General features: G+C 42.8%; 1 protein-coding gene across 2 annotated transcripts in view; it reads left to right on the top strand.

Moving 5' to 3' along the window:
* Positions 1–5,056: 5,056 nt before the first annotated feature.
* Positions 5,057–15,300, top strand: part of MSH2 (mutS homolog 2) — a 35,338-nt gene continuing 25,094 nt past the window's right edge. The window contains exons 1-6 of one of the 2 annotated variants that reach the window (XM_080587604.1): positions 5,057–5,359; positions 6,475–6,629; positions 7,003–7,281; positions 7,628–7,774; positions 8,881–9,030; positions 10,102–10,235. In XM_080587604.1, the coding sequence (XP_080443730.1) occupies positions 5,140–5,359; positions 6,475–6,629; positions 7,003–7,281; positions 7,628–7,774; positions 8,881–9,030; positions 10,102–10,235 (1,085 nt within the window). In that variant the 5' untranslated portion in view covers positions 5,057–5,139. The remainder of the gene's footprint in view (positions 5,360–6,474; positions 6,630–7,002; positions 7,282–7,627; positions 7,775–8,880; positions 9,031–10,101; positions 10,236–15,300) is intronic. The other variant, XM_080587603.1, reaches the window with a different exon arrangement.

The raw sequence follows: 15,300 nt of genomic DNA, 5'->3' as shown, positions 1-15,300 counted from the left end.
TATGGTACAAGCATGCTGCTGCTTACCTGAAAATGGCTGTTATTCACAACTGATTCAGTAGTAGGCTTTTCCCTGGTTTCCTATCCTAAGTACTTTTATTGATCTCTATAGGTTTTTGTTTTGTCCCGTTTTGTTTACTAAACACGACTTGTAATGCAGCTGCATAGGAGTGTATATGTATGGAGAAATGGAAGAAAAATAAGGGTAAAAAGAGGTGTTCTGCTGTGTATTATAGCCTTCTGTATCTAGAGAAGGCTAATGTACTGAATTTATTAAAAAAAAAAAAACTATCACTGTGGTGGTTTTACTCTGGTAGACAGCTGAGCTATGCCATGACTGCTCTCTCACTCCTCCTCCTCAAAGGGAAAGAGGGAGAAAATAAGATAAAAAGGGCTCAAGGGTTGAGATAAGGACAGGGAGATCACTCAACAATTATCTTCACGGGCAAAACAAATTCAGCATAAGGAGATTAGAGAAATTTATTACCTGTTACTAACAAGCTAAAGAAGTGAGAAAGAAAACAAAGAACACCTTCCCCCTGTCCACCTTCTTCCACCTCCTCCCCCTGAGCAGCAAGGGGGAGTGGGGGCTGTGGTCACTCTAATGCTTTATCTCTACCACTCCTTCACGTTCACTCCCTGCCCCTGCTCCATGTGGGGTCCCTCCCACAGGATGCCGTCCTTGCTGAACTGATCCTGTGTGGGTTTCCCACAGGCAGCAGCTCTTCAAGAACTGCTCCCACACGGCTCCGTACCATGGGGCCCATCCCCCAGGAGCAAACTGCTCCAGCACGGGTCCCCCACGGGCGGCAGCTCCCCCCAGACCCCCTGCTCCTGCGGGGGCTCCTCTCCACGGGCTGCAGCTCCGGCCCGGGGCCTGCTCCTGCGGGGGCTCTCCATGGGCCGCAGCCTCCTCCAGGCCACATCCACCTGCTCCACCGGGGGCTCCTCCACGGGCTGCAGCGTGGAGATCTGCTCCGTGTGGGACCCGTGGGCTGCAGGGGGACAGCCTGCTCCACCAGGGGCCTCTCCACAGGCCGCAGGGGAACTGCTGCTGCGTGCCTGGAGCACCTCCTGCCCTCCTGCTGCACTGACCTTGGGGCCTGCAGGGCTGCTTCTCACTCCTCCCTCTCCCAGCTGCTGTTGCCCAGTATTTTTTCTTTTCTCTTTCTTCAATCTGCTCTCACAGAGGCATAAACAACATTGTTTATTGGCTCGGCTCTGGGCAGCAGCAAGTCCCTTTTGGAGCTGGCTGAAACTGGCCATATCTAACATGGGGCAATTTCTGGATTCTTCTCACAGAAGCCACCCCAGCAGCTCCCCGCTACTAAAACCTTGCCACATAAACCCACGACAATCAGATGTCAACTCTCTACATAGGCGTATGATGTTTCTTTACAGAGCACTTTTGAACTGCTGGCAAAAATTATTATGGGAAAATGCTAAGATATTAAATAGCAAAATATTAAGCATTCTTTATTGCAATACTTCAAAAGTTGACAGCAAAGTTAAAAAGCAATTTTGTATTGCATCTGGTTTTGACAAGGTAAATATTTTAATACTTTTATGTGCTTAATTCATTAACTTCCTTCAGTGAAGGAGCATGTTTCCTAAATCTAAAGTTCTACACAATGTTGTGATACCACATTCCTTCTCTTTTAATGTACAGGACATAAAGGCCAGACTGTAGATTTGTTAAATAATTTGACGATGAACAAAAGAAATATTTATCTCTGTATGTACAACATGGGAAAGTAGTGCTTGTATAGGCAGGTGCAGATCTATTACTTTCTTATGAGTTATGCTAGTATGCATTTATATATGTAATATATTAACATTATTATTATTGCTGAGCAAAATTAAATGTTTATGCAAAACTAATGAGAGACTTTTTAGAAGAGGACATGCAAATAACAGGCTTGAGAAAACATGACCAATAAAGGTCATAAAAATTTCTTACAAAGACGTAAGTAATCCCTAAGCATAGTTTCCACGACTACAAAGTGAAAGCACAGTGTCGAGTATGTAGGGTCTGTTGGTGATAGTATGCCCGTTACCCTCATCAACAACCATAATAAATGTGGTAAGACAAATAGCACTGTTCCTGAAATGTGTATTTGAATCTTTACCTTTGGACGCTGATTGCTATAAAACACAGAGGCTTTGAATTACAGACTGCTTGAAATAGCCCTGCAAAAAAAATCTAGGTAACTAAAAATGCTAGTAGCTCTGCTGCCCCAACTTTACAACTGATTCTGAATTTTATCAACTTCCTTGTGAGACTGCAGTTTGGCATTACAAAGATCCATTGTTAGGCATGCAGGTAGTCAGGCATGCTGTAGGGAGGCTCACATACAGGGAATAGTGGGTTCATCTCCACGGGAGTTTTATGGACTTTGCTAAAATCCTTCTTTGTTCTTATTTCTTAGTGCAATGGCAGACACACAAGGGGGAAGGTGGTAGATAAAGGAGGTGATGTATAATGTTAAAGGCAACACTTATCAAGTTACAGCATGTAAAAACTTGATACATTTAAGATGTTTTTGTTTTCCCTCTGTTAAGGCCTAAATGCACTGCAGAATCCTTACACATTCAGGTGACTGCAAAGTAGAGGGATGGCTGTGGCAAGTTGGTCTGAATAAAAAACTGCATACAAGAAAGTTAAAAGGTCCTTTACAAGGTAACAGCCACATTTTCTATTTTCCAGCTTACATTAACTAACTATTCTTATCCCATTAATATTATCTTAAACCTCTGTTGCACTGTATGTGTGCACATGTACCAGTCACAAAATTTCCTGGTGACATCCCTAGAAATTCAAAAGCATTATTGCTGCCACTGATCACCGTTGGATACTAATTAACTGTTAGTGGAACAGGATTTATTTTTTTAGTGTTTAAAGGGCATTCATTTTCTTAACTGAAAAAAAAAATTGAAAATTTCTGTGTGCGCTCATTATGCATAAAAAGGCAACAAAAGTAATGAAGGTCTAGATTTGCATACATTTACCATCCACCACGTGCCTAACAGTTACACGCATCTTCTCATTCTCATCCCTCCTGGTCTGCAAGAGAGAAAGCAGGAAGTTTTCTGCTAGCTGTAGCATGAGGAAGCAACCACCCTTCCTAATAGGTTGATGGTCTGCACTCAGACTTGTGTGGATCAGCCAGTGTGCAGACAGGTGGGTTAAAGAAATAGCCAAAGCTCAGAGGAAATGTGACTGATCCAGTGAAATATTGAAGAGCAGATGTCATGGCATAAAGGTTTCTCATGAACTGTGCTCACCACAAAGAACGCTAGTGGCAGGTTTAGGTGGTGGCTTTCTGTAAATGGGAGAGTGCAGTTCAGCAGAGCTGCCTGGAGCAAACTGCTGAAGGAGGAGGTGTAACCAGCCCTGAAGAGTGAGAATGAAGCACTTCAACACACAGCAATTACAGCTTAACAGGCATTATTATCTCTTTTGAAGGTGGCAATGAAGTCCCTTGAGCTCATCTCCTCTCCAAATGTTCATAAAAGTATGTTTTTTTTTTTTTAATCTTCTTGTGCCATCATCTGCCTTATCCATATTCATCAATATGTACAAAGAGAAGTAATCCCATCTATTTTGGGCTGATGTGGTTTTATCACCTCACTTATGAATGCCTTTCAGAAGGCTGCCTGTTGTGTTTGCTGAATGATAGTTATTTAGGCCTAATTTTTCTATGTGAGCACAGCCTCAAGTAAACAATTTTGGTGCAGGTGAATATCAGGCTAGGTGGTTTAGCTCTTCTGAAAATAAGTTTTGGAAAAGTATACTTACACATACTGAAAATAAATCCAATTGCCTCTCAAGAAAGATGCTGATTTAATAATTGTTCAGGACATAAGAGGAAAGAGGAAGATTTGGAGTTACAGCAAAGCCGTCAAGGTTCTCGTAACGTATTTACAGCAATGCCACCACATTTATAACTGAAAATGGGTTTCCAATTGTCTCATTAATTGAATCAAAGTAGTCATCTGTACCATAACCTGATGGGATGGGAGGGACAGGGTGCCTGGGGGCGTCACTTTGAAGGGGGACTGCGAGAGGGCAAGCCCCCAGCTGAGAGGTGTGGGTGAGGAGGTGGCCCCAGGGGGAAGCAAGAGACAGTCCTCACCATGCTCTGTGACATCCTAGTACTGCTGGGGTGGCGGCAGTGTGAGGCCCTGGGGCGATGCTGCAAGGCGTGTGCGTGTGTGAAGCTGAAACAGACCCTTGGGTGGCAGACGGGGTGGGAAGCACTGAGGTACCAGAGCACGGGCTGCATTAGCTTTTAGGAGGAAAATCTGAGGAGAGTGTTGGTGTGAGGAAAGCTGTTATCTCAGCGGTATGGCGCTGGTGTTTGGGTCGGGAAGGCCGAGGTGCCCCTGAGGGGACGGGCAGCTCGGGTGATGCCGTGCACGAACAGGACAGAGTGGGGATTGTGGTGGGAGACGCTGAAGTGCTTCTTGGGAGGGAACAGCCAGGGACTGGCGGGATGGACGGAGGGGAGAGAGGTGAGGTGGGAGAAGCTAATGTAGCGTGGAAAGATGGGAGGAAAGCAGTGGGAAGCGAACAATGGGAGTCAGAAACAAGAAGGGATAAGGACGCATGCAAGAAATGCTAAGGCATTTATTCAATTCTAAGATGTGTTTTGACTGTAGGCGATAAGATGCAGATAACTGAACTGGGGCATAAGAATCATGATGTGGAACTGACTGGGGAAAAAAAAAAAAAACAACAACAAAAGCGATGCCAAACATCCAAGCGATTTCTTTTCGCCCCGGGGTGCGCTCGGGGCCCCCGGACACCGCCTTGCCCGGCGTTTTAGCGCAGCGCCAGGCCACCCAGCAGCGCTCTGCGCGCCGCAGCCCCCTGCAGGCAGGGCCGGGACCTGAGCGGCGCCGACGGCGGCGCGGTGCGGCCGCTCACGGGACCCCGCAGCCGCCATCCCCTCAGCGGCCCCTGGGGACCGGCGGGGAGGCCGTGACGTGCTGCAAGAGCCGGGCGGCGATTGGCTGCCGGCGGTGCGGCGCGTGCGCCGCTGGCGGGGCGGTGCGCGCGCGGTGGCGGTTGGCGGGAGGCGGCAGCAGCAGGAGCAGGAGCAGGAGTAGCAGCAGCAGCAGCAGCAGCAGCAGCAGCATGGCGGTGGAGGCGCCGCGGGAGGCGGTGTGGCCGGAGGGCGCGGGCGCCGAGGCGGGCTTCGTGCGTGCCGTGCTGTCGCTGCCCGAGAAGCCCGACACCACCGTGCGCTTCTTCGAGCGCGGCGACTACTACACGGCGCACGGCGCGGACGCGCGGCTGGCCGCCACAGAGCTCTTCCGCACCCGCGCCGTCATCCGGCAGCTGGCGGGCGCCGCGGGTGCGTCGGGGCCGGGCGGGGGGGCTCGAGCTGCCGGTCCCGTCCGTTGGGGTCCGTTCCGGTCCGTCCCGGCCCGTTCCGCCGGGTCTGGAGGCCGGGGGCCGCTCGGCGGCCCAGGAGCGTGGCCTCCTCCCGGCCTGGGCGCTTCTGGCCTCGCTGCCTGGAGGTGGCGGCCTGCTGAAGGCCGCAGCGCCCAAGTGTAGCGGAGCAGCGTGTGGTGCTGCGCCCTGTGCTGGCAGGAGCGGGAGGGAAGGCGGTGAGAGGTCTCCAGGTGTTTGTGTCTGATCTGGTTCGCTGCGGCTTCAAAGCAAGCGCAAATAAATGCGAATCTTCTTATTTTCCGACCTCTCGCTGCTTTGAAATGATAATTATTACTCATTCCGAGTGGGGTGTATGTGACAGATAATGTAGGAAAGGATCTGCAGCAGACAGCGTGCTTCTGTTTACACACCTCTCTCTGTTTACACACACCTCCCCCCATAACCTCACACTGCACAACCGTCAGATGCGGATGACTGGTTGGACACAATAAACACCATTTATTAGCATCAGAGCACTGCCAGATTTCCATTTGTGGAGATGATTCCGAGACATTTTCTGCGATAGCTGAGGACTCATATACTTGTGCAGGTGACAAATTGGTTAACAACAGTGAGATTCACATGTACGATGTCTCCATTCTTAGGTGGTTGACTCATGATGGCCTGCAGCAGTGAATAACATTTAATTACGTATTGCTTAAGATTTTCTCTTGTGCCTGCCCCTTGTTGCTTTTTTATTTATCTCTTCATAAAATAACTAGTAAGAAGGTAGAGCTTTCAGACAACAGATGTAAGAGCATTTAGATAAAAGCATTTTGTCAGAAGAGGCAAACCTTAGTATTATCTTAAGGAGCTTAATGTTGCGAAGTTATATGGTGTATACTTTCTTCATGCTTAACGTTAATCAGTTGAATGTTGAGTTTTTATGTTTCATGGGCTTTGCGTGCTTTTCAATATCAGAGTAACGTCCACCACAAAGGCTGTTAGCTCTGTTTCTTGGGGATTTTGATTACAGAAAATAAACGTGAACACGTTATTCGGGCATCTAATAAGACTTTGATTTTTTTCCCCTAGGAAATCAGAAACTTGAAAGTGTTGTGCTTAGTAAAATGAACTTTGAATCTTTTGTAAGAGATCTGCTCCTGGTTCGTCATTACAGAGTTGAAGTTTACAAGAATAAAGCAGGGAGTAAATCTGTCAAAGAAAATGACTGGTATCTAGCATACAAGGTACAATTTTCTACCTTTTTTTTTTTTTTTTTTACAGATGTGTGTGTGGGGGAAATTACTGTTTCCTGTGTCCTTCAGTTTGGAACTCTGAGATTTTCAGTGACTAACTGGTGGTAGGGTGGCAAATCATGTGGTCTGTTGGATATTCCAGTATTCTACTGCTGGAGGAACTTGTCATAGGTTGGGAGATTAAAGAAGCCAGAGGTAGTTCACTTTCTGTATATGATATGTAAAATTTCAATGGTTAAAAAAGTTAAAACAGCTGTATGTTCTGTATTAATGGATTTTTCTTATCTGTTGTTGTCTTTTTTTTTTTTTTAGTAAGTTTATCTGTTTATCACACTCTTTAAAACTATATTTTTTCTCTAAACAGGGTTCTCCGGGAAATCTTGCCCAGTTTGAAGAAGTTCTCTTTGCCAACAATGATATGTCAATGGCTATTGGGGTTGTGGGGGTGAAGCTGTCTACTGCTGATGGACAAAGAGTTGTAGGAGTAGGGTATGTTGACACTACGCTGAGAAAATTGAGCGTCTGTGAATTTCCAGATAATGATCAGTTCTCAAACCTTGAAGCTCTACTGGTTCAGCTGGGACCTAAGGAGTGTGTGCTACCAGGAGGAGAGACTGCAGGAGAGATGGGAAAACTGCGACAAGTAAGGGAATTACCTGTGCTCATAGCCTTAGGCTTACAGCTAGACAAAACTTTATCTAAAAAGCTCTATCTCTATCTTTTTAGCTAGGTGCCGTGATTTATGGAAAAATGAGGAAGTGCTATGTAAACTCGAAGAAATTTTGGTTTATGCGTATAAAGTATATGATCCGTCTGACTTATTTGCGTTTTAATCAGAAAAAATTGTAAGGGTAAAATCTTGTGTCATTCTTCTCTCTGCAAATCAGCAGTAAATAAATGTCTCCTCAGTGTGTCTCCCCTCAGGAGATGAACATCTATCCGCTGAAAATTGAAAATAATTGATAACTGTGTCTGCGTATGCATGACAGGTCGTTCAGAGAGGAGGAATCCTGATTACAGACAGAAAGAAGGCGGAATTCACAACAAAAGATATCGTTCAGGATCTCAATCGCTTGCTAAAATCAAAAAAAGAAGAACAAATTAATAGTGCAGCATTGCCAGAGATGGAGAAGCAGGTGAGCATAGAGCACTGTTTAATGTGCCCCTGTTTTTTAGAAGTAGAGTGGTATATGCACGTGTTGTAAACTGATCTCTACCCTTCTTGATCCTGTTTTATACTGGATTCCTGCACTTCTGGGAAAGTACGTTGTATAACCCATGGCATATTAAGCTGCATTCTTGTTGAAGTGCTTAGTAGTTCTGCCCTGCTTGACTCTTTATGTCAAAGTCAGATTCTAGGGGTTCTGGAAAAAAGTGAGGTATCAAATGTCTCTTTAAAGTGGTAAACTAGTAAACAAATTGACTGTAAGCAAGAGGTACGTCCTATTCATAATCTGTCTACATGAGAACTCAAGAACAATCCTTAAATTAATTTGCATAATGGGCAAACTCATTTGGAAATAGAGTACTGTGTATGCTAATATTTTAATGTTTTATATCATCTTACGGCTCAAACATGCGATGTAGTGCCTGCATATCAACTGAGTGTACTTGTTCTCTTAGTCAGCTGTAAACAAGAGTTAATTTCCTTGAGATAAAACATGTTTTAATTTGTTTTAAAATGCCTTTGATTGTACCTTACATTTGCAATGAGCATCAGCAGAGTTATTCTCCCTTAATGTGTGATTTCATAACAGTTCAAAATTGTTTGAAGTCTGTTACAACTGAACAAGTCAGTAATGCTGCTCCCTCTCTTTTGTGCTGGCACTAACATTTGTAAGGCCATGTTGGTGAGCCAGATCAGATCCTTGTTCTGTCTGAAAACTAACCCTGAAACCATGTCCTCAGATGATCCATGGTGTCTTATTTACGTGCAATAGCTCGTTTGTGTTCCCGGGCCAGAAATGTGTTCCTGGGCCAGCTGATAACAGCTTTGGAAAGCTGGCAAACATGTATTTTACATCTTAGTTTGTTTATCAGATTATGCAAATGTCTAGTTCATTTTTCTTGCACCTACCTAGAAAGGAGCTGCCATGTCCTAGAAAAAAGGAGTGCATCTGACATAATTGATATGGCTGAGAGACATTGCCTGATTGTATTTCTTGTAATTTTATTTATTATCAAATGCTCCCAGATTCAGGAGTATTTCGAACTAGATTCTTTTTTTTTTTTCCAACTTCAGGTCGCTATTTCATCTTTGTCAGCCATTATCAAGTTTTTAGAGTTGCTGTCGGATGAGTCTAATTTTGGACAATTTGAACTGACTACTTTTGATCTTAGTCAATACATGGTTCTAGATAATGCGGCTGTCCAAGCCCTCAACCTTTTCCAGGTAAGAAATGCACAATTGAATTGATCAGTGTTTGGCAGTATGCTTGTTTAGCTGTTGACAGTAGGACAGTAGTAGCCTGACAGTCAAGTCCCAGCTCCCCAGATCCTGATTAAGGATAGTTTCTGGTTTTTGGCTTTGTTTTTAGCTACTGTTGTATAATGTATGTTTTAGTTAGTCACTGTTACCACTGTTTTTGTTTGCTGTTTTTTTTTGTTTTGTTAGCCTTCTTTCAATGTAGAAGAGAAGATCATAAGAGAGGTAGGAAGTGGCCACAAACAAGTGTCTGCGTGTAAAATGCAGATATGGGAAGTCCCTTAGAAGTAATTGGTTGTAGCTGCTGAGGTGTCTGGCTATGCAGAGGAGGGAATGTTTTGACTTCCCTTTGTTTTAGTCTGAGAAGTTCATGTCTCCAGTGGCAGGAGCAGACTTGGGGTGGGAGAAGAACTCTATAGCTGGATCATATTATGATAAAGAACTCCGAAGTACTGTTGCTTTCTACAGTCATGCTGGCTTTGGAAAAGAGAATTGAAGTCTGAATTAGTTCATATTAAGGAAAGAGGAGGCATATGCCAGGAGCACTGCGGTTGGTGATGGAAATGGAGGGCTGGCTGCAGCAGGTAGACCAGTGAACAAGGTGGAATTTAAGAACATTCCGAAAGCACCATGGCGTTCTAACTGGGAATTCTAACCCTTGAACCAAAGGCTTGTTTCTGCCTTTTTTTTTTTTTTTTTAAATGGACAGGATAACCCCCCCCCTTTTTTTCACCTTACAAAGAGCAAACTAGCAAATATGTTTTCACTTTTCCTATTCAAAGGAATGACCATCCAATGACTAGGCACATCTCTCATTTTTCTGATGATTCAGCTAATATCAAAATACTATTAATTGCTTGCCATGTTCCAGGGACCAGAGTGTAGCTGCTTTAATGCTGTGCTGTTTCATTCGATTTTTTTTTGATGGTGCCAAGTTGTCTACAGAAAAAACTCTCTGATCTGTATTTAAGTAGCAAACTTGAGTGCCATTTGGTGGGTGTCAGTAAACTTCACTAACTTTTTTTTTTTTTTTTCCAGAGTTCTGTTGAAAATGCTAATACTACACAGTCCCTATCTGGTTTACTAAATAAATGCAGAACCCCTCAAGGACAAAGACTAGTTAATCAGTGGATCAAACAGCCACTTATGGACAAGAATAGAATTGAAGAAAGGTAAAGGTGTTGCATGCTTCACAGACGTATGCAAATTGGTAACTATTTCACAGAAGTCTTTTTCTTCTTAAGCAAAAAAACAAAAACACACACAAAAAACCAACCAACTAAACAAAAAATGTTTAACGCTTGCTGTGTTAGAAATGGTAGCTGAAAGTGTGCAATCTTCTAACATACTGTAGCTAAACAGAGCAGAAGGTCTTTTGCTCTATGAGATATATAATGACAGCTCACTGCTGGATTAAATACTTTTACAATTATGACCTTTTAGAAAGGAGGTATATATTTAGATGGTCAAATAATTAATGCTGCATGCTAAGGCACTGCAGCAACCACTTTCTAACTGTTCTTCATACTACAAATGCTCAGTCTGTGTAATGGTATCCTGATGCCACTTCCAGTTTACCAGTGAATAAATTAAGCAGTAGTGACCTCTTTGTATTTCTAGAAAATACTTTTGGTTGCAACAGGACACACTTACCATATCTTGCCTAGATATTGTGGCCCAAGTATGGTCTTTAATCTTTCTTGACGTTTCATACTGCCACCTGTCACCATGTGTCTGCCCTACCAGTAGAGAGCAGTATCAGTTGATATGAAGCTTTACAGAATTTCTCAACTCACTGCTAAGATTGTACAACTAATTCTCAGTCCTCCAGAAATGAAAACTGCAAATGCCGTATTCCCACAGAAAGTTTGCATGTGTGTTTATTTCTTGATTATATTCACCACACAAAGAAAGCATACAGTTTCTTTTAAACTTGTACTGAATATAGCTATTCCCCTATCACCTAAAACTAAACTTGATGCAACCCAAGTAAATGGCAGGTTAGTGCGTTTCAAGTGCATTTCATATTTCAGATAACAGCGTATATGAACGTACCTGTAATGTCTTGAGCTTTAGTACAGATCAATACTGCCAACAATGACATTTTGGCTTGTACAAGGGGATGTTTAAAGAAGTTATACAAACAGTAGTCTTCTCTCTAGTTTTACAGACTGAATTGTGTGTCTTTTTTCAACAAATGCATGCGTTTTCAAATCATTTTAGGAATGATGCCTAATAACTTAATCAAAACATGCTTAAAACTCTTTGAGGTTGACATGAAATATTTGTTCTCAGATTTACTGAATGCTTTATCTTACTCCTGCATGTGTTACATAGCTTTAATTGTTAGTTCTTGGTTATATGGTTAGGATCTTCTACCTCTGTCGGTTCTGGTTCCTGAAATCCATGACAACTTTAATTTTATGGTTATGCTGGTTTTAAAATTTTGAAATTAGTTACTCCCATTTGTGGTTTTCTTATGCCAGAGTAAACATTGGAAATTTTAACTTTTTTATCAGTCTTGTTTGCTGCTTATTGTGCATCAAAAGTCCTGCAAATCTGGAAGAAAGACAGTGTTTTCCTTATAAAGTTGGGGTTAAACGATAGGGGGCAGAAAATGTAACTTGTACTGTTCTGTAGAGTTATGATCATCTCTACATTCTGTGTTGTGATTCTGTATGGCTGATGGTGGTTGTATTTAGCAAAAGCTGTATTTAAAGGAGGAAGGGAGTAGTTGGGTGGAGTTAACATCAGTGAGGCTTGTAAAGGTTGGTGTATCCAACTTTGAAACATTTTAAGGAGGTCATTGATAACCTCCTGTATCTTGCCTAGCCACAAAACCACCAGGGTTGCAATTTATTGAAAGTAGTGTCCATAAGTACAGACTAAAAGAAAAAATAGTCGTACCTTTCAGTTTATTCTGCAGCATTGCTGCATCATAGCTAAGCTTGTCTGAACGTGTCTTTCTTTCAAGGACTGCTTTAATGAATTTAATTATTTGGCCTCCAGATAAAAGCAATGTATTTTACTCATAAACTGCTGATATACCATCCTCCTAATCTTAATGCTATTCAGAGTGTGTAGGGCTGTTCTTTTTTAATTCAAAGGAACAAACATAAGATAAATTGTTAGTTGGACTGATAAGATGCGTTGCCAGATTTAAATATCTTTTCAAATATTTGTGATAGCCAAGTTATCTTTTGTATGCTGCACTGTATATTGTGGTTGTTTTAAGAATTCAGAATTTTCACACAGTATAATTTTAGAGCACCTAGATAGTTAGCAAAGAAAATATCTGGATGTCTGGTCCTTTACTGTTCATAGAAAACCAGTGCTTCTTTTGTTATCAAGGTGGGTAACCAATTATTTCTTAGCTTGAATGTCTGTCACAATAAAGCACCCCATTTTAAAGCACCTATTGCAAGCCTCTTAGCAAACTAGCCTAAACTATCCAGGTTTGACTGATGTTAGATGACATTGTTTTGGAGTAAGCCCATTGTTTTTGCTTACCCAGGAAGTATCTTCACTTAACTTTTTATTTCAGAAGTGTAGAGTTGGATGTTTGACGGTTTATTTCAAAAACTCGAGACTTTTGTAACCCTCTGCTAAGGCCTGTAGATGGTGCAACTCATCTTTTGGAGCTAAGTGGGTCAACTTTCAGTAGTTTGTAACCTGCAACGTGGTGTTGCATTTATGGTTAAATGGAACACAGTTGTTTTATCAGTAATCTGTATTAACCATCCATACAGGATACAGTAACAACATGAATTAATGTATGCAGTGCAGGTGCTTCAGATAACAAAGTTTACCTACTGGAACAGCTTCTAATGAGAACTAAGAGAACAGAGGTTCCTGGTTCTTGTCTGTCTTGAAAGACGTGGGGTTCTGCCCATGTCTGTCTGGTTTTCCATGATTAAAAAAATAATGATCGGTCATAAGTATGCAAGAGACAACACTGCTTTCGCCATACAGTGAATTCAGATGGCAAGTACATGAGGTTCTTACTCCTTTTGTAGTCAGCATATTTTTGAAATTAGAATGTAGTTCCAGAGATGGGAAATGAAAATTGGATTGCAAATATGTATATTAATTGGGTAACATGGTTTAGTGAAGTACAGCAAGCAACTTCAGTAGGTTTTGTTTATTTTTTCAGATATAAGAAAGTTTGAGAAATGCAGAAGAATGTAAAATAGTGCTTGTTCTGTTATTATATATATATATTTATTATTACTTTCTGAGGGAAACTATCTCTTTCTGAGTACAAAATTGTATTTTTACACAGCACGAATACAAGGTTCCATCAGACCTTTTTAGTCCTCAGTGTATACTGTGGCTGTGTCCTGTAGCAGAAGAGGTGTGGGGGTCTCAGTTCCACAGGAGTTACAGGCTGTATTAAAGGATTGTTTTCTATTTCAAGACTGTTTTGAGCTTTTTTTGCAGATTTTTGAATACCTATGCTGCACGAGGACCAAATTGGAGAAACCAATTCTATATCTAGCAGAGTCAGAAAGTAATAGATTTAGGGAACTTGAGGTGAATAAAGGTCTAGCAGGGTAAAATCTCCCTGTTCGTAGAACATTCTCATGAATTGATCTTAAATGAAAGTTGAGGTAGCAGCTTGTTTAAAAATGGAAAAAGTAACTTGTTGCTAGCTAGCGTAGGAAGACTTTAATTCCTTTCCATGCTTTATTTAGTCATGCTAAATTCATCCTGTCATATGCTTTCTCTAGCAGACAAATGGAGGGACCGAGTTGGGTAATCCATGTGGGGTAGCTCAGCAGGGTAAGTGTTCGCAGTGCCCTGTAAGAAGCTGTATGACTGGGGACTCGTCTCAGGTGCATGTGAATTCTTAACATGGATGAGAAACGTCCAGCTGAAATGAAAAGTCTGTGGGCATTGCAGGTTTGTGATCTCCCTCAGATCACAGAAACGTGATCATGTAACTGCAGTGCTGTAACACATGCTCTTTATGGAGGTCAGACAGGGAAGGTGGAAGGGTTGTGCACTTAGTCACATGGTCTGAATTTTTGGGTAGACCTGTGTGGTGCCAGGAGTTGGACTCGATGATCCTTGTGGGTCCCTTCCAACTCGGGATATTCTATGATTCTAAGGGTTATGTCTCTGCAGAAGGTGCGAATGTGCAGAGCTCTGCTGTAGAGAGGGCAGCAGGCTTATCAAGAGCTTATGGGTCAGAATTAGGAAGAGAACAAGGTGGGGGTGTCAACAGAGAACATCCGCAGTGGATGTGCCCCCAGGTGAGGAAGTGGACAAAGCTGCCTTTAGATAACAAGAAGGAACATGATCGTAGGCTCTGGCTCTCTTGAAGGACTTGAGCCACACAAGAGTGAGGCGTGGTGCTTAAATCTCATATCCTGGTGGACAAGTCAGCAGTGTGCATTTGCAGCAGTGAAGGGTGACCATTAGGACCACTGGGCTCCATTAGGAAGAGCAGATTGAGGAAAATCATTGTTCACATCTACTTGGCAGCTGTGAGGCTGCATCAAGAATACCATAGCCAGTCTGGGGCTTTGCGTTACGGGCGGACTGGCAAACGGGAGCCAGGCCAGCAGAGACACCAAGAAGGGCAATGGGCTGGAGCATACAGCGGTATATGAGGGGAGGCTGAGGGAGCTGGCCTGTGGCTTGGAGAAGGGAAGGCTAAGGGCACCTTACTGATGGTTTTAACTACCTTGTGGGCAAGTGTTACAGAGAAGGTGAAGTTAGGTGCTTCTTGTAGGGGTTCAGCAAAAGGATGAGATGAAACAGAGATAAGTTGCAACAGAGGACATCTGATTTGGATATAAAGAAAAAAAATCTTCATAGTGAGTATGGTCATTCTGTGGAACGGGTACTCAGAGTTTGAGGGATCTCTGTTCTTGTTAAATGTTCAGCTGATACTAGCCCTATTTTGAACAAAGACTGGGACTATAGGCCCTGAATTCCCTTCCCACATACTTTAATCTGTGATAGAAAAGAACGCCAGAGTAATGAAAACCTAACCTACAACTGTCCCTGCAAAGCATTACAGGGAGGCTTTGTTTCGTTTGTTGCTTTGGTTAGCAGCTTTGTAAAGACCTTCAGTACTTTTCCAAGTACAGGCCAGTACTTCTCTAAAGCAACAGACTGATTTCAGGCAGTTAAATTAGTAGGTGGTGGCCTGTGCCTTCATGAAGGGAGGGGAGAATATGAGCAGCTTGGAGGTTTGTCTAAATGACTTAATTAAAATGCACTTCAGCT

This window comes from Anser brachyrhynchus (genome assembly GCF_964034855.1).
Source record: "Anser brachyrhynchus genome assembly, chromosome: 3".
NCBI lineage: Eukaryota > Metazoa > Chordata > Aves > Anseriformes > Anatidae > Anser > Anser brachyrhynchus.
This window is presented reverse-complemented; position numbering and strand designations above follow the sequence as displayed.